We start from the raw sequence: 25,529 nt of genomic DNA, 5'->3' as shown, positions 1-25,529 counted from the left end.
CAATCCCCTATGATCTCATCAGCTTTATCCTACAAGATGACGGGAAGACATTTCCCCTTCATGGACTGTCATTTGAATGCCATTTTCTAAATGCACTTGACTGCGTTACATCTCACGCGTAATGAGAATTACATTTGTGTAGTCTGATAAATCATAGGACTGGCCTATGTGTAGGTACTAATTGGTGAACAGGAGTCTCCAGGATTCCACAAATCCTTGGAACTTACATCTTTAAAAGAACACGGGTGCATGGTCCACTCTCGGGTTGGTTTTTTTAATAATGGTGAAGTAAACACAGCACAGCATGTATTACTCCAACCATTTTCAAGTACACACTTCAAATGCATTTAGGACAGTCCCTGCATTTATTGTGCAACCCTCCCATTTTTATCATCCCAAACATTTATTCAGTCCTCTTCATCCCGATTCCCAGCCTCTGCTAACTACTAGGCTGGTTTCTGTCTCTGAATTTACTCATTCCATAATTCATATAAGTGGAGTCATGTAATACACAACCTTTGGTGTTTGACTTCTTTTTTCGGTGTAATATTTCTTCATGTTGTAGTATAATTCATTACTTTGTTCCTTTTTATGACTGAATAATATTTCGTTGTATGAATATACAATGCTTTTATTACCTCTGAAATCATTGGTGGCTTTTTGGATTGTTTACATCTATAGGCTATAGAGAATAGTGCTGCTATGTACAAGTGTAGGTAGAAGTTGGTTTGAACACCTGTTTTCAGTTCTTTGGAGGTATATACCAGGGAACAGAATTGTTAGGTTATATGGTAATTCTGTGTTCAGCTTTTTGAGGAACTACAAAAGTATTTTCCATAGTAGTTACACCATTTCACCTTTCCTCTAGCAAGGTATGGGAGTTCTGTATTTTTCTTGACAGTTTTCTTTCTTTCCTTCCTCCTATCCTTCCTTCCTTCCTTCTTTCCACCTTTCCTTCTTTAAACAGTAGCCATCCCCATGAGTAGAAGGGAATGTTTCTTTGTGACTTTGATTTTATTTTACTGTTTGTTAGTGCTGTTAAGCATCTCTGCATGTGAGTCCTGACCATTTGTATATGTTTTTTTAGTTGAAATGTCTATCCAAATCTTTACCTATGTATAAGTTGAAGGATTTTGTTGTTGTTATTGTTCTTCTTCTTCTTGGGTTATACATTCAAGATAAAATTTGCAAATATTGGGCTGGGGATATGGCCTAGTGGCAAGAGCGCTTGCCTCGTATACTTGAAGCCCTGGGTTCGATTCCCCAGCACCACATATACAGAAAATGGCCAGAAGTGGCGCTGTGGCTCAAGTGGCAGAGTGCTAGCCTTGAGCAAAGAGAAGCCAGGGACAGTGCTCAGGCCCTGAGTCCAAGGCCCAGGACTGGCAAAAAAAAAAAAAAAAAAAAGCAAATATTTTGCCTCTTCTGTGGATTATTATAATATACATATAATACCTTCAGCAACCTGATGAACATAGAGTTTCCATCAATATTTTATGGATGATGATACAAATAATAGATACCAGACAGATACTCAGATTCCTGGATAATACATCCACTAACTGGAACAAATTCAAACCCAGGTGCTCTTAAACCCTCCAGAGCCAACTTTATGCAACGCACAGTCCTTGAGGACTAGGCCATTATTCTTTGCACCAAAGAATACTAGGCTAAAGAATGAGAACTCTGTCAGGGACACGGCTATACTGTTGGTGCTGGCGTGTCCTTCCCAGCCGGAGGGGAGCAACTGAGGAGGGTCAGGGAGGTGAAGGGCACGTAACGGAGTGGAGGGAACATGGAGGCCTTTGCCTCTTCCGTGCGTGTATGCACCCTTCAGTCTGCCCATCACCACTGGCTCACATCTGGACTCCTAGCTGCTTAAGAGGCCGAGTAGTGAGTGACCCGAGGAAAGTCCATGAGTGGAGCTGTGGCTCAAGTGGCAAAACAGTAAGTAGCCTTGAGCCAGAAAGCTCAGGGACAGTGCCACCCATGACCCACCCCGTGGTGTCCGCAGCCACGGGGCGTTGAGCCAGGGAAGGCTGTGCGGAGCCCATGCGTGGACATCTCACACAGGATAAAGAACCACATGCTTGTCAATCCCTCTTCCCAGAAGCCATGACTCATCTCAAAATATGCTCCCCTAGTGGCCTTTGCGAAGCTCGCTTTTCCACCAGAGTATTCGTAGTTCAATGGAGGCTAAGGCTTGTGGTTTTTTAATCATACTTAGCTGCTCAAGCGCTTAAATTGTCATCTCTGAAGAATGCTCTCCTGATTGAGTTTAGCGATTCGTTATCCCACCAGAGAGATTGCCTTGCTTTTGTTTCAGGCTGGCAAGGGCAGTCAGTGACACCTGAGGTCAGAGGCAAATGACAGTGTGTAATAATGCCGTTGGAATGTTCAAAAAAGAGATATTCCTGAGCTGCTATGAACACTGCTTCCTCTTCAGCCTTGGGCAGGTGACAGAGGAAGGTTCTAAATGCTACCTGGCAGAGTTTAATAGTGGGTGTCACACGAATGGATATCATATTCCTGGAATGGCCGAGCCGAAAGGATCCGCTTTCAAGTGACAGGTGGTCTCACTTAGAGATGGAAGTAAATAACAGCACGGCTCTGATCAAGAAAATCCCCGGTGTATTTCTCTATCCTCAATGCCTCATTCAGGAAAGTCAGGATCCTTGGTTCACACCAAGTCCATACTCTCCCACCATGGTTGAACAGACACAGAGCCAGTCCTACCAGTTGATTTACACTGGTCAGACCTGACTAGAAGCATGTGTGTATACTGGGGTACAGAGGGGAACACGTTGTAAGGTCATTGGCAACAGAAATGTAAACCAAACTCTGAACTCTGCAGATGATATTATACATTTAAGGACCTCAGGAGCTTCTTGATGGTAGAAGAGGAGGTAGGGACCTGGAATTGTAGCTCAGTGGGGAGGAAAAAACGTGCTCAGTATGCCCAAGCCCCTTCATTTCATGCCCGTGTGTCCCAAAACATGAGTAGAAAGAGTTTGTGGTCCTGGCCCCTTACCAGAGGTCTGTGACTGGCTGGTGATGTAGAAAAAGGAACTTGGCTTGTGTTCTGCAGTGCTAGACAGTAGTGTGAGGTGTCTGTCTCGCCATTAAACCTCTTAGGTCTCTGTCCTGTTTGTAACAGCAGCTAGAGGATTGTTTCCCAGAAGTCCTGTGACTAAACCAGGGCAGGGAATGGGCCCTGGAGAGTGCTTACTTCCTCCTGAAGAATGGAATGTTCTGGGCCTTTCAGGGCTGCGCTTTCCAAAAGAAATTTAATGTAATTGTCAAGTTTCTAAAAGCCACATGTTTTCTTTTAAAAAAAGAAATCTGTGACTTTTTCCAGCTAGAATTTTATTTTCTGAAGCTTTGAATTGGCACATGGTACTTGTACACAGAGAGTACAGTTCAACATTCACATATCCATATGTGCAGTGTCTAGTGATCTGGTTAGGGGAAGTAATATGCCCATCACTTCATACATATTTCTTTCGAGTGTGTGTGAATATGTGTGCCGGTACTGGAGCTTGAATTCAGGGCTTGGCCTACTCAAGGCTAACACTCAAACATTTCTGCTACAGTTCCACCTGCAGCCTTTTGGTGCTTAATTGGAGATAAGAGTCTCAAGGACTTTCCCTCCCACGCTGACTTTGAAGCATGATCCCCAGATCTCATAGCCTCCTGAGTAGCTAGGACTATGGATGTGAGCCACCAGTGCCCAGCTCATAAGTCATTGAATTAAAATTGTTTCTGTTCATATATTCTATTTAACTCAATTTATTAAAAATAGTTTCCTATCAACAGGTGACTAGTATAAAAACTCATTAATGAGATGCTGTCATTTCTATAGTCCCTACTAAGTCTTCAAGCTCTTGTACACATAGCATGTCCCTATAGGGACTGAGCGGTCCTCCGGGCCTTAGCTACTACCCATGCCATTTGGAGAGCACAACTTCCTTCACCATTGGATTGCTTACCGTGTGTCAGAACTTGGCCAAAAAAGGCTTTACATCTTTGTGTTCCATCCTCTCTCAATTCCCTAAGCCATCTCCATTTTATAACTGATTTGGGGGAAAAAAAACCAACTACCTGGATTATATAATTTGCGCAGGCTTACATAGCTAACACACAATAAGAGCCCAGATGTGGCCTTACATCTGTCTGACCCGTGGTCTACTGTGGGGAGAGGGAGAGCTGAATTCCCTGTCCTGAGACTGGATGATCATTTGCACTCACAGAATGTCAAGGACAGAACTCTAGCAATGGATTCCACAGGCCTGATGTAACAGAATTCAAAGAGAAAAACAAAACAAAAAGGCCATAGGAGCAATTTGTCCTTTGGTAGCTCTTGAACAAATAAATAATTCTTGAAGTCATGCAAAGCTTCTATTTTTAACTCGGTGTTTCTGTCTAATTCCTTTTGATGATGATTAGAAGATGGAGATGGAGGGCGGAAGGGACAGCAGGCCTTCCGAGCCAGGGCTGCCTGGCGACCCACGCCAGCTCCCACGTGGCTATAATTAGCTGTGTGCTCACCTTTGACTCCCTGGAGTCTTTAGTTGTGCATTCCCAGACAGCCTGAAAATCCCCAGCCAGAGAAGGGTCATGGTGCCGGAGGAAATGGCTCTCCAGAGACCCCAGAGAGGGGAGAAGCGGAAGTCGCAAGGTGATCAGGCTTCTCCTGCAGACGTGCCAAAAGTAGGAAAAAGTCGTGTTTAGAGATGACTTCCTGGATTTGATCCCAGCTTCAGAAATTTTTTATTCGGAAATGAACTTTGAGGAGCCATTCAGGCTCCATGAAAATGTAGGTTTTCATGCCGTGTGAACATTTCCTGCTGCTGTTTAAGAATTCTCCTCTGTGACAGACCCAAAACAGTAGCAGGGCTACAATAGAAATGAAACTTCACACCTGACCTGATTGCAGTTGACGCTGATTTTCCAGGTCCCCTCTCCCCACAGTGCCTCTGGGGTCACACAGGTTGTAAGGCCATGTGTCCTTCTTTTGGAAGGAAGGGTATTTCCATAGGAATGACAGGAAGTTTTTTGATGCCTAAACTGGGTCGTGAACTCAAGGCCTGGGCGCTGCACCTCAACTTCTTCACTCAAGTCTAGTGCTCTACCACTTGCCACAGATCCCCTTCCGGCTTTTTGCTGGTGAATTGGCGATGAGTGTCAGGGATTTCCTTGCCCAGGCTGGCTTGGAACCACAATCCTTTGATGGCAGCCCCCTGAGTAATTAGGATGACAGGAGTACGCCACCCAGCAGCGTCCCATTTCTCTTTATGTCAAAATATTTCTACTTTCTGTCTTGAGGCCTCCTCCTAATAACATCCTTTCTTACGTAACCTGCTCCCTGATTCGAGACATGTGGCCAGCCGCCATCAGGAATACATAAACACGTATGAAACGGTGTATGGTTTTAGCCCCTCGATGGGATTGCCACATCTGAACTCTCACAGAGCAGCTCTTGTGTTCCCCTCCACTGGAAACCAAGGAGCCAGCCCCCTCTGCTTGGTCCTCAGGTCCTTGAACACTCAGCCTCCTGACTGCGAGGTCAGCCAGCAGGCAGCCATGCTGGGCTTCCATGACCTCTAGTCTTCCAGTTGTTCCACAGCTTTATGAAAACAGGGAAGGACACCATTCGTGTGATTCCTAAAGCTTTGATGCAATGATAGACTCAAATTTAAATGCTACTGAAGTCAGGAGAAAGGGATACTAGCTACCTTTCCTGGCCCTTCCACGGTAGAAGGACAGACATCTCAGCTGCCCATCAAAAAGTAGTTTCTGGGCACTGTAAAACTAGCTACTCAGTAATGTGAAATCTGAGGATCTTAGTTTGAAGCTAGCCCTGGCAAGAAAATCTGTGATAAGATACTCTTATCTTCAATGAAGTACCAAAAAGCTGGAAGTGGAGATGTGGTTTAAGTCTTGGAGCACTAGTCTTGAGCAAAACTTAAAGACAGCTTCCAGGCTCTGAGTTCAAGCCCCAGAAACAACAACAACAACAACAAATCTTGGTCCAAAAAGAAGAAAACAACATTTAGATAAGGAATCTATTGTGGATTTGTGCCCCTGCCTCTAACAGAATAGTCTTACAATAGTCTTTATAATCAAGACTATAAAGCCCAGACTCTGATGAACCAATACATTCAAGAGTCTTCAAACACACCCTGCAAGAATCTTTGACTTGAAGCAACCTTTTCTGCATTCACATAAGATAAATCCATTTTTTTGCAACAAGGCAGCTGTCTGAAAGTCTCTCCTTTTGTTTCCTTTGTAAGGACCAAAAAGCTGATCGTTGATGTGATTCGGAACCAGCCAGGAACCACACTGACTGAGATCTTAGAGACACCAGCAACTGAAGAACAGGTAATTTGCCTTTATAAAATAATAAGCATAATGCGCAGGTGTGTTTCTTTCTTAGTAAGTCTTCATGCAAAATACTTGTTACCTGGGAGACACTTTTCTGGTTTGGTCAGGAGAAAAAGCATCGCCATTTGGCGGTACTCGAATTTGAACTCAGGGCCTACACTCGGTAGGCTCTACCCCTTGATCCATTCCCTAGGCCTTTTCTACACTAGCTATTTGTCAGGTAGCGTTGAATTTTTGCCCCGGGTTGGCCTCATGCCAAGATTGTCCTCGCTGCCACCTCCTGAGTAGCTGGAATGACAGGTTGGCACGCCGCGCTCAGTGTATCGACTGTGGTAGAGGGATCATTCCCTTTCCTCAGGTGGGCCTGGAACGGTGTTCCTCCAGTTCTCCATTTCCCCAGTTGCTGGGATTACAGGCGTTCGCCACAGCATCTAGAAGGAATTATATCTCTTATGGTAGACAATTTGTTTCAACCATATCTAAAACCCATGTGGAATATCTGTGGTTTTTTATGATGCAAAGATAGTATTGAGTCTCTCAAAACTTCAGAATATCCGTGATAAGCGTTATTATACCACAGACGGCCGGGTAAGTCCATTGAGAGATCGTTCTGGTCCTTATTTTATCTACTTGCTATTTTTGAATAAGCACATTAAAACCATTTACCAAATAATTCAGAAGTAAGTATCTGAGTCTGTTGGTCGGACTACTAGTATGTCGATCTAAGTAAAGTTTCATGACAATCTTGCTTTGAAGTTTTTACTTATGTCTGCGTGTGTGTGTGTGTGTGTGTCTGGGGCTTGGACAGAGGGACTGAGCTCTATCTCTGGGTTTCTTTTGCTCAAGTCTACTGCTCTACCATTTGAGCTACATCTTCACTTCTGAGCCTTTTGGTGATTAATTGGAGATAAGAATCTCATAGACTTTCCTTCCTGGGCTGTCTTCAAACCACAATCCTCAGCCCTCAGCCTTCTAATCTCAGCAAGGATTACAGGTGTGAGCCACCAGCACTTGGCTTATTTATGTCTCTTTAAATGTATCATTATTCAGTTCATGCTAAAACAAATCAATCTCAGTATTATTTTAATACCAATAATTGTTATTCCCTAAACGAAAGTTCAGGAAATTATCTAATTAGTTACTTCTTAACAGAACTACACATAAATTTCCTAAATTATTCTTACTTGGTTGCCAGGGAATCATCTTTCATTTTATAATACAAGACAAAACTCAATTACCTGATTTTGTTAATGTGAATTCTTTTAAATTGTTGAGAGTAGTATATACTGACTTAGTACGAGAGACTTGCGTCTTTATTAAATGTTCCCTTTTTTTTCTCCAATTATTATGACTGAGTGATAACACAGATATGTGAGAGCAAGAATATCCCTGTATCTCCTAGTTTGTGGCTCTGGCACTTAGAGATACTTCTTCACCTTAAGTTTTTCAACTGTAAGCTGGAAATCACACACAGAATTAAATAAGTGAAAATACATTAAAACATACAATAGTACCTGGCACACATTAAATGCTAATATTAGCTGCTGCTTCCTTCTACGATGGCTGTGTACTGCTGGCCTGGTAGACACTTACCGTATCTACCAGGCATTGTGGGTCCTGTGTCTAAAATTGCTGTATCTTACAATTAGCAATAGGGTCCTTAAGCTGGGCATGCTGACACCTGTCATCCTCAATGGGTAGAAGCAGGAGGGTGACAAGTTGAAGGCCAGCTTGGGCAAAGTTAGGAAGACCCTCTCTCAAAAACAAAACAAGCAGAAATGTGGGGGGATGGAGTGGCTTAAGGGGTCGAATATGCTGATCCTCTGTGCTGGAATACCCTGACTGCTTTTGTTTAAAGAAAACTACTAGTTTCTTAGAGTGGCTGGTTGCAGGGCGATTCCATTGCGAGAATGAAGCGCTCTGTCTCCCTCACTGTCGGACTGACTCGTGAGTCTCCCAGTAGAGCTGACTTGTTGGGTTCTCGACACTCGGACTTCTCATTGCCACATCTTAGTAACTCATCCAGTTGCTATTTTCTCCTTCGGGATGCCCAGGCTTTGATATCCACCCAGGACATTGCAAAGAAACCATTATTCATTAAAACATGTCCCCTATCAAGGAGTTTTGTCACCTTGATAATAAAGTAGCTTAGGCTTTTTCGCCAGAGGCCTGTCATCACTGCTGTGTTCCTCAAAAAGAGGAAGCAATGCCTTCCAAAGGCTGACCCCCAGAACCATGAAGAACAGTTCTGGCACTAGTCTTTGGACTTTGGCTGGAGGAGACTTCTTTCTTTGTGACATCAACTCACCTATAAGTATAAGTATATGTATATGTATATGTATATGTATATGTATATGTATAATTTGTGGGACTGAAGGATACAAGGGGGACAATCAATATTCAACGTCGGGATATTCTCTTGTTCTGCAGGAAGAAGAACACTCCAAAGACATGGTGAGCCGTGCGATTATAGATTCCAGGACTCCAGGGATGAAACATGAGCAGCCAATGATTGAAGAGGGTCATCTGCCCCTCGAGCAGAAGAAGAGGAAAATCCAGAGGAACCTTCGCACACTGGAGCACACTGGACACGTATCATCCAAAGACAAATACCAAGACCTTCTCAACGAGATTGCCAAGGTTTTCGCAAACTGTCTTCTTTCTTCTTCACCCCGTAGACCTCTGCTGGACAGGCGTCACACGCAGGGCACCCCGGGAGGTTAACATGAGGGGTGCAGACAGAGCTGTACATCGTTCCTGCTTCTTTGAGATTACAGATTGTTTTTTTTAAGGTTTTGGAGTCGGTTGATGAATTTTACAAGCAATAAACACAGTGTCCCCAAATCAATAGGAGAGTTGAGAATACCAAGAATAAATGCTCACATGAGAGATGGAGGCAACCAGCTAGGACTAAACCGTTATGCGAGATCTACTCATTTCTTTTCAGTGACAGCTAGGGAGTGTTCTCCTGGCTTAATTGCTCTTTGGGCCGGCCAGTGAGAGGGTGACCCCACCCCGCCCCGAATCTGTTTCTCATCAGTTTGTCCTAAGTGCAATTCCGACTGAAAAGCTTTTTTTGTTTCTTGTTTGCTCATCTCATGTGTGAACACTTGAGAAATGTCCCAAGAGGAGGATGTGGACTCCTCGCAAGGAAAGGCCGCAGGAAGTGGCTGCGGACCTGTGTGTCAAGGATAAGGAAGAATAGATAACGTGGGGATGAGAAACGCACTTCAGCCTTTGGATCCAGACCTACAAGTTACCATGGGCCTAGGTTAGAGGCAGTTGAAAGATCCCAGGAACAAAGAAAAAAAAAGTTTTCTTGCCTCCTGGGAGGACAATTCCATTTTCTTCTTCACTGGAAAATGATGGCCAATTCTGGCAGTAAGCTGATACCTCCTGTCCTAGTAATGCATGGGAAATAGCATTATTGGATTTTTGTTTTGGTTTTTTCTATGTCTTGAAAGATGGAAACTATTTCTCTTTGGGAATATTGCATAGAGAAATGAATGCTTTTACGTTAAAAAAAAAAAAAGCAAAGGTTAGCCTAAAACAACCACCCAAATATTCAATGGAGAATTTTTACTTAAGAAGAGGTGGGGGGGGGGTCTTTTTTAATTCATGGCAGGCGAGAGTTAATTTTTCATGAAGGAATAAGTAATATTAAACAGAAACCATTTTTACACGAAACATTCTCATAACTTACTGAACAGAATTTTTTTTTAAAAGTATCTGCAAGTATAAATTTAGCCCGTGGCTAGAATGTTTAGCAGCTATGTTCTAGGAATTCTATTTCAACCCACGTACAGTCATGCCTGGGTATCTGCTCAGGATTAGCTCTAAGACTTCCTGCTGATTACCCGCAAGCGGTGGGGGCTCAGGCCCCTTGAATGAAATCGCACAGAATTTGCACATAGCCTACACTTATTCCCCCAGATGCCTTTTGTTTTGTTTTGTTTTCCCAGGCCAGTCTTCAACCTCTGCTCAAAGGAGCCTCCTGCCTTCCTTTTCTAAGTGGCTGAGACCGTAGTGTCTGCCACCATGCCCAGCTTTCTCCATTAGTTATCATACCAAGCACAATGTAAATACTATGCCAATAGGTGCTTAGTTACTGTTTAGGGAAGAGTAGCAAAAACCTATACATGTTCAGTGCAGATAGTTTCCTTTCTCCCTGAAAACTTTCAATCCACGTTTGGAGCACAGAGAAATGGGGGGCTGTGAAAACTGTCAGCGCTGAAGCTTTCAATCTCGAGAGCCTCGCTGTTGTTTGTTCAGATCTCAAGAGCTAGGTAACAGATAAGTGCATGTAGTTATGATAAAGTAAAATAAACAAGAGTTCATCTTTTTCAGTTCAGTCTTCAAAATATTCTAAAGAAACCACATGTGTCTTGCTAAGGTCTTCCTTGTGTCTCTTTTAAAACCTGACTTTTCCCTAAACTGGTTATTCTTAATGTACTTTTGTTTGTCCAGCAACAGAAAAGTTAACCTTAGCAAGTCTCAGTGTCCATTAAAACAAAAAGATAAACGGATGCTTTGCTGTTGAAATATATATAGTAAGGTACTTCATAATAAGGTAATTAACTCTTAAGCCAAAAGTCACAGTAGAAGGTTACTATTTTCTTTTATTGTCATAAATTGATCTCATAAAGCAAATTTTTAGGGGCTGGGAATATGGCCTAGTGGTAAAATGCTTGCCTCGTATACATGAAGCCCTGGGTTCGATTCCTCAGCACCACATATATAGAAAAAAGCCAGAAGTGGAGCTGTAGCTTAAGAGGTAGAGTGCTAGCCTTGAGCAAAAAGAAGCCAAGGACAGTGCTCAGACCCTGAGTCCAAGCCCCAGGACTGGCAACTAAAACAAAACAAACAAAACAAATTTTTACATGCACCTCTTATTATAGCTGATACTTACTGTTTTAGGATATTCGAAATCAAAGAATTCATCGCACGCTTCGGAAGGCTGAATTGGCAAAACTTCAGCAGACCCTGAACGCCCTTAATGAGAAGGCAGCGTTTTATGAAGAGCAGATTAATTATTATGACACCTACATAAAGACTTGCTTAGACAACCTGAAAAGGAAGTAAGTGGAGAGCGGGCCCTGTTGATCTGTAATGCCGAGGCTCATACAGGGATTCTGCAGGGCTGCCTGGGGGGGGGGGGGGGGGTAGGGATGCAAACTGTTTTTACTTTCTTATATAACTAAAACCTAGAGTCTCAATTTTGTTATTAGCCACGGTGAGCTAAGAACTCAGAAATGAAAGCAGCAACTTTTTCCTTCCCTGTCATCATTACAATCAAGAGTAGCTTACCTCACTGTATTTGCAACAAATAACAGTAACATTTAGGGAAACACTCATGATTCCTTTTGCCCTGGATAGTTGAACATGCTTTAAAAACAACATTTATTTTATATGGAGAAACAGAGAGAGAGAGAGAGAGAGAGACTAGTCTTATTTATGAAGTGTGTACTATAAACAGAATTTTATATACTTGATGTTAGTGCCAAATATTTGCTAATTTCACAGAACAACTTAATGATTTAAATTGCTTGGAGGTTTTAAACAATTATTATAGACATGGGTAATATTTGGCCACTGTTACAAATTACTATATATATTATAGGTTTTTATACGCAATAGAGTGACCTTGAATAAAGATCCTTTGCTCATATTTATTCTTGTCACCAGATGAGAGTTAATACTAATAAAATTTTAATTATCCACTTAAATATGTAATACAATACTTTCATATAACCGTAGTCATCAAGTTGGCAGTAGGAACTCGTGCAGTACAGAAAAATCAATTGCATTAGTTACTGATCTCTTAGAGATGCATAACCAAATGTAAATCTCATTGATTTGTACAGCACTTATTGTGAACTTTCATTCACTTGCTTGAGGGCTGTGAATATGTATTTAAACTGGGAAAATTATATTTCAAAGCTAACCTAGGCAGAAAAAAAAACATCCATAAGACTTTTATCTCCAATTAATCAGCAAAAATACTTATGTAGCTATGGCTCAAGTGGTACAGTATCCTTCTTGAGTGAAAAAGCCAAGCAAACATTAGGCACTGAGTTCAAGCCCTGGTACCATCACAGATGGGTGGATGGATGGATTAGAAATACCAGTTCCAAGTCAGGTGCCTGTGGCTTGTACCTATCATCTTCGATACTCAGGATCTGACATCGAAGGATTGTGGTTTGAAGCTAACCCCGGTGGAAAGGTCCCAGAGAACTCATCTCTAGTTAGCCAGCAAAAATGATACACTACAGGTATGACTCAAGTGGTAGAGCACCAGCCTTCAGCAAAACATGAGAATGCGAAATCCTGAGTTCAAGCTTCGGTACCAGCACAAACACATACACACTCACACACAAAGTACCAGCTTCTAGAAGCATGGCTGTAAAAGCTAAATGAAATAATGTGTGGCGAAGAGATTCATTAATTTCAAAGCATGATGGAAATACTAATTTTATAAATACAACATAAATACCTAGAACAGAGTCAGCCACATGGTGTTTATTAAATATATACTCTTAGTAAAACTACCTTCTCTCGGGGATGCAAAGTTTATGTAATTCCTCCAAAACTACTTATAAATGACTTCAAATATAGCCACTTAGTACCACCTGACTAAGAATACAGAGTGTAAGTTGTTATTGTTTTGGGGTTTTTTGTGCCAGTCCTGGGGCTTTAACTCAGAGTCTGGGTGCTGTCCCTGAGCTGGTGTTTTGTTGTTGCTTTTTTTCATTCCTGGGGCGTAGACTCAGGGCCTGAGCATTGTCCCTGGCTTCTTTTTTTTTTTTTTTTTTTTGGCCAGTCCTGGGCCTTGGACTCAGGGCCTGAGCACTGTCCCTGGCTTCTTCCCGCTCAAGGCTAGCACTCCGCCACTTGAGCCACAGCGCCGCTTCTGGCCGTTTTCTGTATATGTGGTGCTGGGGAATCGAACCTAGGGCCTCATGTATCCGAGGCAGGCACTCTTGCCACTAGGCTATATCCCCAGCCCCCCCTGGCTTCTTTTTGCTCAAGGCTAGCACTCTGCCACTTGAGCCACAGCGCCACTTCTGGCCGTTTTCTATATATGTGGTGCTGAGGAATAGAACCCAGGGCTTTGTGTATAGGAGGCGAGCACTCCTGCCACTAGGCCATATTCCCAGCCCCTCCTGAGCTGTTTTTGCTCCAGGTTACCACTCTACCGCTTGAGCCACAGCTCCACTGCCCGCAGTTTGGTGCCTAATTGGAGCTAACAAACATATGAAGCCTGGGCTGGCTTCATACTGCAATCCTCAGATCTCAGGCTCTTGAGTAGCTAGAATTACAGGCATGAGCCTCTGGTGCTTAGTTCAGAATATAAGTTTTATTAACAATATTAGTCTATCTGGGTGCTGATGGTGTGAATCATTTTGAAGCCAGTCTGGGCAGATAAATCCAAAGACTGTTATCTCTAGTTCACCAGCAAAAAGATAAACATGAAGGTACTGTTCAAGTGGTAGAATGCAAGCCTTGAGGGATAAATCTAAGGAAGAACATGAGACCCTGAGTTCAAGCCTCAGTTCTGGTACCAAAAAAAATAATAAAATAAATAAATAAATAAATAGGGGCTGGGAATATGGCTTAGTGGTAGAATGCTTGCCTTGCATGCATAAACAGAAAAAAATCCAGAAATGGCGTTGTGGCTCAAGTGGTAGAGTGCTAGCCTTGAGTAAAAGAAGCCAGGGACAGTGCTCAAGCCCTGAGTCCAAGCCTCAGGACTGGCAAGTGAATGAATGAACGAATGAATGAATGAATATGAATTTAAAAAATTAGTCTGTAACACACGTCTCAGTCGCTTGGGAAATCCTTTCCCCAGTTATTGCAGTGGGTAAAGTCCTTACCTTTTGTCACAAATGGTGACAAATGAATGAAACAATACAGATTCATCCCAAGGGGACCAGGTGTGTGACCAGTGTGTAACCAGTGTGTGTCACTTTGGGCATGGTGATGGCACTCTCAAAAGCATCATGGTAACAGGCAATGGATGTACTCTTACTTTGTCAGAAATACTCGGAGATCAATTAAACTAGATGTAAAAGCAGAGCCCAAAGGCACGAAGAGGGCGAAGCCGGTGAGGTACACCGCCGCCAAGTTGCAGGAGAAAGGCGTCTTGCTCGGGATTGACGATCTTCAGACAAACCAGTAAGTGAAGCAGTGTGGGTGTGAACTCACACACACAGTCTGTCTCAGCATTTCTTTGGGCCCCTTACCTTTGAGAGAGAGATCCCCTTGGTTACAGAGGCCCGGGAGGAGTCCAAGAACTGTTGTCACTTGGGCTCTCAGCAGCCGTACTGTCTGGCTATGTGAGATGCAGATCAAGAGGGTCATGTTCCCGGTGGTTCGTCCCTGTATGTACCCAGGGACGGAGCTGAGTCACAGCAGGGAGAATGAAAGGCTGTCTTTTGGCCACAGTAAATGAGTTGTCTACAGTTGTGAGGCAGACTTTTCTCATTTCAAACCCTAGGGCCAAGCCAACTCCCAACAGTGAATGGGAATCCAAACTGGAGGAGGAAACCAAACCTCTTCCCCCACCCCGCTCAGGGGCCAGGCCAGGCCCTGCTTCCCTACCGGGGATCATGGGCATGAATTCCCGCTCAGTCTCAGAGGTCAGCTCCTTGCATCGCCTCCTGACTGACTCCCACCTGCCCTTGGGCCTGGCTTCAAAGCCACGGAGCCCAGGAAACCTCCTGACTACACGGGCTTCCACAAAGAGCTGCTTCCTTTTTAGAAGTTTCTATAAAAGACACCATGTACAAGCCAGGCTCCGGTGGCTTACACGTATGTCATCCTAGCTACTCAGGAAGCTGAGATCTGAGGATCGCAGTTCAAAGCCAGCCTGGGCTCTTTATCTCCAAGTAAGCACCAAAAGAAGAAGAAGGGGAAAAAAGCGAGAAACAGAGCTATGGCCCAAGTGGCAGAGTGGTAGCCTTGAGCAAAGAAGCTCCGGGACAGAGCTCAGAGCCAGAGTTCAAGCCCCAGGACTGGCTCCAAAATGGAAAATTAACCAAGTTACCATGTGCGGTCCTGGGGGCTAGCCTGGCACCAGCTAATTCAGTGTTCAGTCCTCACTGTTTGTGGCCATCCTACATTTCTAAGTATACTTGATTCTCTGGAGAGCAAGGACCAGGCTGTTTATTTCCTTCGTGATGAAGGCCCTGTGTCAAGTGCTCGGGAGCCGCGTGTCTCTAGCAGGAGGCTGCCTGGGCCCAGCAGCTCTGGAGCCAGGCCTGAGGGCAGTTGGGAGTTAGACAGCCTTCACACCTGGTTTGCGGGGAACAGAGTAGAAAAACGGCGTTGGGAGCTGTTCAGTGTCTTCTCTGGGATTTTTTCCCACAGGGCTGTTCATTGTGTTAAGCTGGGATTCTGCGAATTTATTTCATTCTATGAATTTACATCATGGGTAATCCGTGTGTGTGTGACCGTTCCTTCCCGTTCTAGGTTTAAGAATGTGACATTTGATATCATGGCTACTGAAGATGTGGGCATCTTTGACGTCAGATCCAAAGTCCTCGGAGTGGACATGGAAAAGGTGCAGCTCAATATTCAGGTGAGTGGGATTACCGCAGACAGGGCGTGTTCTCCGTGACCATTCACGCCAACAGGGATATTTACCACACCGCAGACACAAGCCTTCCTTACCAGTGTTTTCCTTTTGTTTTGTTTTGTTGTGCCAGTACAAGGGCTTGTCTATCCCTTTAGCTTTGCCACTCAAGGCTGGTGCTCTACCCCTTGAGCCAAGCTCCCCCCTCTGGCTTTTTGGTGGTTAACTGGAGATAAAAGTCTCATGCAGAGCTGGGGATATAGCCTAGTGGCAAGAGTGCTCGCCTCGCATACATGAAGCCCTGGGTTCAATTCCTCAGCACCATATATACAGAAAACAGCCAGAAGTGGCGCTGTGGCTCAAGTGGTAGAGTGCTAGCCTTGAGCAAAAAAGAAGCCAGGGACAGTGCTCAGGCCCTGAGTTCTAGCCCCAGGACTGGCCAAAAAAAAAAAAAGTCTCTCTTGCCTGGGTTGGCTTCAAACCACAATCCTCAGACCTCAGCCTCTTGCATTGCTAAGATTACAAATGGAGCTAGGCACCTGTGAATTACATGCTTGTTTTAAGTGTCAGAGGTATTTTAAAATCTGAGTTTTTTTTCCTCAAGTTGTTGGAATTTAAGATGCTCTTAATAGGTAAACTGTAGCAGTAAGTTGTTTTTCTTTCTTTCTTTCTTTCTTTTTGCCAGTCCTGGGTTTTGAACTCAAGGCCTAAGCACTGTCCCTGAGCTTCTTTTGCTCAAGGCTAGCATTCTACCACTTGAACCACAGCACCACTTTTGGCTTTTTCTATATATGTGGTGCTGAGGAATCGAACCCAAGGCTTCATGTATGCAAGGCAAGCACTCTACCACTAAGCTACATCCCCAGCAGTAGATTTTTCTAAGCCATGTTTTTATTTGGAGTTTAAACAAAAAGGATATAATAATACTCAAAAGAGTGTAAAATAAAGACTAGAAAGTATGTATTTGGTGGAAATTTGCGTTTCCTTCTCTGAGACAATATATACCCCAGTATGGAACTTGTTTGAGTCTCTTTTTCCTTCTTTTCTCTCTCGTGTGTGTGTGTGTGTGTGTGTGTGTGTGTGTGTGTGTGTGTGTGTGTGTGTGTTGCATACTGGGTCTTGAACTCAGGGTCTAGGCACTATCCCTGAGTTTGTTCACTCAAGGCTAACATTCTACCACTGAGCCACGGCTCAAGAGTCTTAGAGACTTTGCTTCCTAGGCTGGTTTCAAACCACAGTCCTCAAACCTCAGCCTCCTGAGTAGCTAGGATTCTTGATCTGAGCCACTGATAGCCAGCTCTTTCTCCTTTCTGGAATAGTATTTGCATCCATCTCTTAGATCTATTTGTTTAAAAATATTGGTTCACAGGAATGGAAGACATTATCCAAACACATACCTCCCTGTAAGTAGACAAAAAATGGATATTTTGAATTATCCTATTTTTTTTCAACTATACATTGAAACTAAGCATACTTGAACACAAGTCTTCCAAGTCTAGTTTTGGAAAAAGAAAAACATAAAGACTGAGGTGGGGTGTACACTAAAAGGTTTATCTACCCTTCACCTCTATAACAAAATTGGCTACAGGAAAAGACAACGTTTTTCCATCTTTTTTTTTTTGTTATTAGTTGTGGGGCTTGAACTCAGGTCTTGGACGTTGTCCTTCAGCTCGCTTCTTCAATGCTAGCACTCTATCACTTTGAGCCACAGCTCCACTTCCAGGTTTCTGGTAGTTAATTGGAGATAAGAGTCACTCAGATTTTCCTGCCCAGCCTGGCTTTGAACTACCATCCTCAGATCTCAGCCTAGGTTTCCATGTGTGAGTCATCAGCGCCCTGCTGAGCTGTTCCTTCTTATATAATGCTTTTCACACAATAGCTACTTGCTTGAGTCTCAGGATGTCTGTACAAAAGCCCGCAGGTTCCCTGCCTGTGTGTGTGTGGATGTGTGTGAACCATCTGGCCGAGCCCTCGGGAGTGATGTAAGATCTGGCTACGCTGCCAGCTCAGCCCGTGGCTCAGCGCCCTGAAATTCCCAGCCCCTCAAGGGAGGAAGCCAGACTCCTTTTCTGTCTAGCAGGCCTTATGAGCTCAATAAAGAAGAATGGATATTGTTCTTTCTTCCTTTTCTTTTGTGTTGACCTCATGAGGGTATTGTCTTCACAACTCATTGGAGCTTAGATTAGGATCACTTTGACTCTTCCTCTTCTCATCTCCTCCCAGATCCAATGGCTTCTCTTTCTTAATACCCACTGTTGTTTCCCGTGTGCAGTTGGCCTCAACCTCATCAGCCTCAATACATCTTTGTAGTTGCAGCTTTTTGCCCCTGAGAGATTGGCTTATCCTGCTTTGTGTCCGTTCTGTCTCCTATCACACCACCGCTTTCCCTGAGCATAGAATCCTTGCCCTTCTTGTAGTGTGTCATTTCGTGAGGTAGGTGCTTGTCACCCTTTTTGCAGAAAGCCCAGTGGATTTTAGGAAGGTTAACCAAGATTGCAATTACATACAGTCTGGGGCTAGGGAGTGGGGGGGGGCCGTAATCGAGGAAGAGGAAAGGGGAGCTGGCAAGAGTCCCAGTTCTCTCAAAGATGACTCAGTCTCTGCAGGTACCCTTGTTTAACATAGTGCTCAAGTATTATTAAGAACCAAGAAATTAGCTGGGCACCAGTGGCTCATGCCTGTAATCTAGCTTCTCAGGAGGCTGAGATCTGAGGATCAGGGTTTGAAACCAGCCCAGGCAGGCAAGTTTGTGAGACTCTGATCTCTAAGAAACTATCAAAAAGCCAGATGTGGAGCTGTCCCTCAAGTGGTAGAGTGCTAGCCTTGAGCAAAAGAAGCTCAAGGACAATGCTCAGTCCTTGAGTTCAAGCCCTAGGAAAGGCACAAAGACAAACTGACTAAAGAAATTCCCAGATCTACAAACCAGAAAGATAGAGCTAGGCTTATTCCAGAGTAGTTTGGGGATGAAGCCTGCTGTGTGGGGAAGCCTTTTTTTTTTTTTTTTGGCCAGTCCTGGGCCTTGGACTCAGGGCCTGAGCACTGTCCCTGGCTTCTTTTTGCTCAAGGCTAGCACTCTGCCACTTGAGCCACAGCGCCACTTCTGGCCGTTTTCTGTATATGTGGTGCTGGGGAATCGAACCTAGGGCCTCGTGTATCCGAGGCAGGCACTCTTGCCACTAGGCTATATCCCCAGCCCGGGAAGCCTTTTTATCTGCCTGTGGTCTGCTGTGGGGGAAATGTTACTTGCCACTTAGTCTCGTGCATATGACTGTGAGACCCAGTTATGGGTGTTACAAAGTTGACTTCCTTTACCTATCTCATAGCAGTTAAAGACTGAGAAGAAGGGCTTATCTTCAATGCAGGAGCAAAAGTAGTCTGGATCTGTAAGGAATTGCTTGGCACAGTGGTCCGCACACGGTGGTCATTATTTCATCTGTGAATAAGGTCCTTATCTCCATGCCTATGTATTTGTTTATAAAGTATACATACTTCCTATACTCTAAAATAGACTTTAAAGTAGGCACCAGTATCACATGCCTGTAACACTAATTACTCATAAGGTTGAGGTCCAGAAGATCATGATTCAGAGCCAGATAGGGCAAGAAAAAAGAAGAAAAAGAGAAGTACTAACATTTCATCTTCAAAATGACCAGCAAAAAAGCTGGACTGGAGGTATAGCTGAAGTACCAGAGAGCCAGCTGAGCCAGCAAGCCATGGGAGGATGAGGCCCTGAGTTCAAACCCCAATACCGACCCCCTGGAAAATAGACAGTACATACAAAAAATTCAGTGTTTAACGAATAAAAAATAAATCAGTTGACATGCAATATTAATTTGCTCTACAACAAATGGAGAGTACAATGGAGAGCATGCTTAGGTGGAGAATTTGAGCTTTTTTGACTGGGAATTATAATGATAGATAGATAGATAGATAGATAGATAGATAGATAGATAGATAGATAATTAATAGTGATTGTTTTCTTTCATTGAGTCCTTTGATTTTTATTTTTGTAAGAGTAGGAATGAAACTCAGGACCTTCCTACATGCTAGGCAAACACTTCCCCACTGAGCTACCATGCTCCCATTTATAGTTTAGAATCCTTTCTATCATCTAGGGGAGTGATTCTCAAAGTGTGGCACCCTGACCACCCATATCACCATAAACTGGGAACTCAGTCAAATGAGAATCCATGGGGGCTTAGAAATCTGTGTTTTAACTAGGCTATGAGCAATTGTGTGTGTACCAGGCTTGAACTCGGGGCCTGGGCACTGTCCCTGGGCTCTCTTGCTCAAGGCTAGTGCTCTGCGACTTGAGCCACAGCTCTAATTGAGGCATCCTGTGGTTAACTGGAGATAAGAGTCTCACAGACTTTTCCTGCTGGGGTGGCTTCAAATTATGATTCTCAGATCTCAGCCTCTTAAGTAGCTAGGATTACAGGCATGCCCTCCTGCGCCCAGCCTAAACTCTGTTTGGAACCAGACAATTCCAATGATCACTGAAGTTTAAGGATGCCATTCTCCATCTGGGTCATTAGACCAGCTGGATCTTACTTTTGTCACCAGATAAATTCTAGTATACTTGCAGAATGTCAGAGTTGAGACTCCATGCTGTTTCCTGTGGTTTCAGGATTTGCTCCAGATGCAGTATGAAGGAGCGGCTGTGATGAAAATGTTCGATAAGGTGAAGGTGAATGTCAACCTTCTCATTTACCTGCTCAACAAGAAGTTCTACGGGAAGTGAAGTGCCTGCGGAGACCATGGATTCCGTATCATCTGGATTGAGAAATGAATTTGCTTAGTATTTTTGTTTTTAAACATGATTGAAATCACTGCTCTTAAACGTGTGATTTTTCTTAAAAGACCAAAACTGTTCGGAAGAATGTACCCATGTGCCTTTCTGATAATTTGATACTACAGTAGGATAACACACACACGCGCAATGACTTAATGTAAACACATCCATGTTGTACTGTGGTATAGCTATAAGTACTCTGATTGAGCTCTCCATACCCTGTGATTTGTGTTAAACTAGAGGGACAAGTTTTAGGTGATTAGGGACAAATGTGTAAACCTATTTTCCTATGAGAAATTTTAAAATGTCCCACTTGAATAATGTCAATTCTTCATAGATTTTTTTTTTGATCTATGGGGGAAATGTAAAACCTAATGAATTTGTAATGAATTATTTAGCCGTAGAGTTTGAAGCCCTGTCCTCTGGAAAATATTGATCTTAAAGAGAACGTTTGTGCAATTCGAGATGAAGTTTTTATAAGTAATTGAAAGTAAGAATACAGTAACACTTTCTGTATGAAAGTATATATTTTATGTGATTTATTCCTACTAAAAGAAAGTACAATACTCCTACAAAGACTCTAGTACACTAGAGTCTCTAGTGCCCAAGGAATGACATGGACAGTGTCAGAGCCCCGCTTCCACCCCTCTCGATTTACCTGCATACGACAATTGTGCCTCTCAATTTTTTTGTAATGCTACCAAATCAGTATCTAGATTGTTTTTAAATGTATTCTTTGAAAATTGTTTTATGTAAAATAAATGTTACTTAATTCCATTGACGTGCCTTCCCCCGCCCCCTTTCCTTTTTAGCTTTTTGACACGCAGCCTCACTGTGTAGCCTGAGCCCACCTCGAACTCCTGACCCTCCTGCCGTTAGCCCCCAGAGTCCTGGGATTGCAGGCGTGTGCCACAACACTCGACTCCGTGACTGTGACGACGTCTGCACTGTCTTAGGAAATCTAAATTGTGTAGTGGGTACAAGATTCTTGTTATCAGAGGCTTATTGGGAAAAGAAATAAGGTCTTGCTTATGATAGGCAGTACGATACTCTTAAGTAGCTTTGGTTTTTTACCAAAGTTCAGCCGTTCAAAGGGAAATGTTGGATCCACGGGCTGCTGCAGGGAACCAAGCTGCCAGAATGGGGTCCCGGGTGACTTCAGATTACACGGGTCACTTCTGCTTAATCTGTGGTCACCGCTAGTTCGTCTGTTTTGTGTTGCTATCACAAAACACCCGAGGCTAAGTTCTGTAGGAAGAAAAGGTATTTACGTAGCTCACCATTGTGGACGTGTGAGAGCCTGATGCCAGCTCCTGTTTGGCTTCTGATGCACGCCCCGTGTGCTTCATATAGTGCCACGTGCAGGAGAACGCTCCGAGTGCCCTTGCTTTAGAACAAGCCACTCTGCTGATAACTAATCCAGTCCCAACACACCCAGCTTTCTTCCTCGAGACCTAATCCAGTCAAGAGAAACCTCATCCACCGCTCCAGAAAAAGAGTGATATTTATTTGTGCACCCAACTCAAACCAGGGGAGGAGAGCAAGGTGGTTCTCGTAAGAGGAAGGAAGGGAGAGGAACTCCGGGACAGCTGCACCGTCTGCACCACAACAGGAACTCGGATGCAGCTGGGATGTCCGTCCCTGACTCTCCGTTCATTTCTCCAATAAGCTTTATTAGCAATTGTAAAATATGCCCCTGTGGCACAGACAAACTTAAGACTGAGAATTTGGGAAAAAAAAAATGACTCAAAGTAACAGATTCTACTAGTGATTATTTCAGGGATACTTTTTTTGGCACGGGGGGGGGGGGGGGCAGTTGTGGGGCTTGAACTCAGGGCCCGGGCACTGGGCTTTTTTGTGCAAGGCTAGTATTCTACCACTGGAACCACAGCTCCCCTTCCAGCTTATCTTGGATTTTAACTGGGGGGTAAGTCTCCTGACCTGGCTGGCTTCGACCAGAGATCCTCAGATCTCAGCCTCCTGCCTAGCTAGGATGACAGCTGTGAGTCACTGGTGACTGGCCAGGTGGATAGTTTTTGACCAAGAAGTGAGTCCCTTCAAACAAATGCTGTCTCAATTGGTTGTGGATGTGCGGATGATTTTTTTCAAGTATGAGCCTTAATGCAGTTTGCTTTTAAAGGAATGAAGTGTTGCCTTGAGGACAAACCCATGCACTGAAAAGTAGGGCTCTGAGCCAGGGGTTGCTAAGCTTCCTCCCTGCTTCAAGAAGGGCTTTTAATAGAAATGTCTGGCAGGCGAAGTTATGGAATGGTGTCTGGAGGCAAGAGCCAGTCTCTCCCAGCATCTTTGCCCCGGCCTTTGCCCTGAGCATCTGTATGTGAGGAAAGGGATTCCTGTTGCTCCAGTGTCTTCCAGAAAAGCCAGTGGAGCTTGCTCTCTGTTGGCACAAGATGAGGATGCCTTTTGAAGGATTTTTTTTCTGGACTGATATTTGAACTCTGGACCTCAGCCTCGTGCTCTACCACTTGAGCATCCAGCAGTGGTTTGCAGATGGGGATTTTCGAGATAGGTCTTGTGAATTCCTCTACTCGGGCTGGTCTTGGATGGTGATCTTTCCACACGCATCCTCCTGAGTAGCTAGGATTACAGGGATGAGCCACTGGCAACCAGCTCAATCCATGATGTTTAATAACAAGTTTATATAGACCTATAGATCTCCTTATAAGTCACACTAGTTTTTTTAGATTGCACATTTAATCATCCTCCCCAGGAAACAATAGAGTTTATAATAATAAAAGTTCCGTAATATATATTTAATAGAATCCAGTTGATTAGGGGGATAATTTGATTTTGCAAAGCTGGCTCTATTTTGATATATATTTGGCCACGTTATCCACGCTACAGAAGTGATCTTTGTGAGGGTCCCCTGCACCCATCAACTCCACTGTGGCACTTGGCACTTCCAAAAGGCCAAAAGACAGTGGAGAAGCCCTGTGGCCAGTCTCCCAGACAGAATGAACTCTCTCTCGGTGCCAAGAGAGGGAGGAAGCCCGGCCACTGTGTTCAGAGGTTAGTGGCCCAGAAAGAGCAGAGCCCCTGTGTGATTGCATAGGGCGCGTGCTGACGTGTGTGTGTGTGTGTGTGTGTGTGTGTGTGTGCACTCACATGCACGTGTGTGTGATTGGACACCAGTCTGAGGTGCCATTCATGATGGGAATTTTATGACTCTGGGTAAGAAGGAGTTTGTGGCAGCCCTCAGATACCTCAGGAGGTGAACCACAGAAGGGTCAGTGGTGAAAGCGAGCCCCATGACACAGTCTCGTGAGCCCCAGATGGCCTCACTGCTGGTTAGCTTTGTGAAAACCGCGGCCTCTGTTACTGAAGCCAAGTCACGGGAATGGGTTAGAGTAGAGTCTCTGTGCTCCACAGGACAGCAGCTTGGTTTTAGTCCCTCTGTAAGACCAGAGTCTTGGCTGTGCCTTGAACACATGAAACACGGACACGGGTGCTGGCAGTGGGAAGAAAGGAGACCGGGGCCTGGGGGCCTCAGCCCCCTGCGCCTGCGTGGCTGGGTGGAGCTTTCACTGACCAGGTCCGAAGATAAACATCCTCTCACTCTCCAGAGAGCGTCTGTGTTACTCAGGACAGGAGAGCATTTCCTAGTTTAAATCTATGGGAAGGAAAGTTAGCAAAGAGATCTATGACACTGCGTCCACCGAATTGAACTGCAGCAAAAGTTGCCGCCTTACCGGTGTGTGTGTCTGTCTGTCTGTCTGTCTGTGCCAGTCTTTGGGCTTGAACCCAGGGCCTGAGCATTGTTCCTGAGCTGCATTTGCTCAAGACTATCTCTCTACCACTTGAGCTACAGCTCCGCTTCTGCCTTTTTTGTTTTGGGCGGAGGGGAGGTATTTTATTGGAGATGAATCTCAATGACCTTCCCACACAGACTGCCCTCAAACCATGATCCTCACATCTTAGCCCTCTGAATAGCTGGGAATACAGGCATGAGCCACTGGCACCCCAGTTTCTTCTTGTTTTTCTTGGTAAAATACTGAGCTTGTCCTTTTCTCAGTACCCTAAATCATAAGAATAGTGTGCCACTCTCTCCAAACCCAAAATACCAATAGAGGCTTGTAGCAAGAAAAGACGAAATGGACTGGCTGCTGGGTAGCATTTTACTTAATTACAATTTGCTGCTTTCTTTTTCTTTTTTTTAATGTGGAGCTGGGCACCAGGTGCTCATGTTTGTAATCTTAACTATTCAAAAGGCTGAGATTTGGAGGATCAAAGTTCAAAGCTAGCCAAGGGAGAAAAGTCTGAGGCTGCCTCTGAAAATAACTGGCAAAAAGCCTAGATGGTGGCATGGCTCAAGAGATAGGTGTGCCAGCCATACACAAAAGCCAAGCAGCCTTGAGGCTATGAGTTCAAATCATGGTAAAAACAAAACCAGAAAGCCAATGCGGAGGCCAAGCACGATGGCACATGCTTGTAATCCAACTGTGTGCGAGGTGGAGATTGGGAGGATCATGGTTCCAGGTCCGTAAATACCCTCGTAAATGCCATGAACATGGAAAGGAGGCTAATGACACACTGCTTGCTGCCAGGCAAGTTAAGACAGAAAATGAAAATCCCAGCGCCAGTGTCACGAAGTTCTAAGATGAAAGATGGGATGGCGGAAAATACTGGGAGGGGAAATTGCATTTGTGCTGAACATGTCCATTCTGTCATTATTATTTCTTAAACAATACAGTGTAACAACAATTTACATAGCATTTCCATTGTATCGTATTTAAAGTCCACTAAAGGTTATGTGTAAGC

The 25,529-nt window shown here is 44.1% G+C and overlaps 1 protein-coding gene across 1 annotated transcript in view; it reads left to right on the top strand.

Annotated features, from left to right (window-relative positions):
• Positions 1 to 21,524, top strand: part of Iqgap2 (IQ motif containing GTPase activating protein 2) — a 236,914-nt gene extending 215,390 nt beyond the window's left edge. Inside the window, exons 31-36 of the mRNA XM_048368331.1 lie at positions 6,294 to 6,381; positions 8,815 to 9,024; positions 11,302 to 11,462; positions 14,422 to 14,559; positions 15,856 to 15,964; positions 20,586 to 21,524. Coding sequence (XP_048224288.1) covers positions 6,294 to 6,381; positions 8,815 to 9,024; positions 11,302 to 11,462; positions 14,422 to 14,559; positions 15,856 to 15,964; positions 20,586 to 20,699 — 820 coding nt within the window. The 3' untranslated portion in view covers positions 20,700 to 21,524. The remainder of the gene's footprint in view (positions 1 to 6,293; positions 6,382 to 8,814; positions 9,025 to 11,301; positions 11,463 to 14,421; positions 14,560 to 15,855; positions 15,965 to 20,585) is intronic.
• Positions 21,525 to 25,529: the final 4,005 nt, after the last annotated feature.

Source organism: Perognathus longimembris, chromosome 19, assembly GCF_023159225.1.
Source record: "Perognathus longimembris pacificus isolate PPM17 chromosome 19, ASM2315922v1, whole genome shotgun sequence".
Taxonomy (NCBI): Eukaryota; Metazoa; Chordata; class Mammalia; order Rodentia; family Heteromyidae; genus Perognathus; species Perognathus longimembris.
The sequence above is the reverse complement of the archived record's forward strand: the minus strand, read 5'-3'. Positions and strand labels throughout refer to the sequence as shown.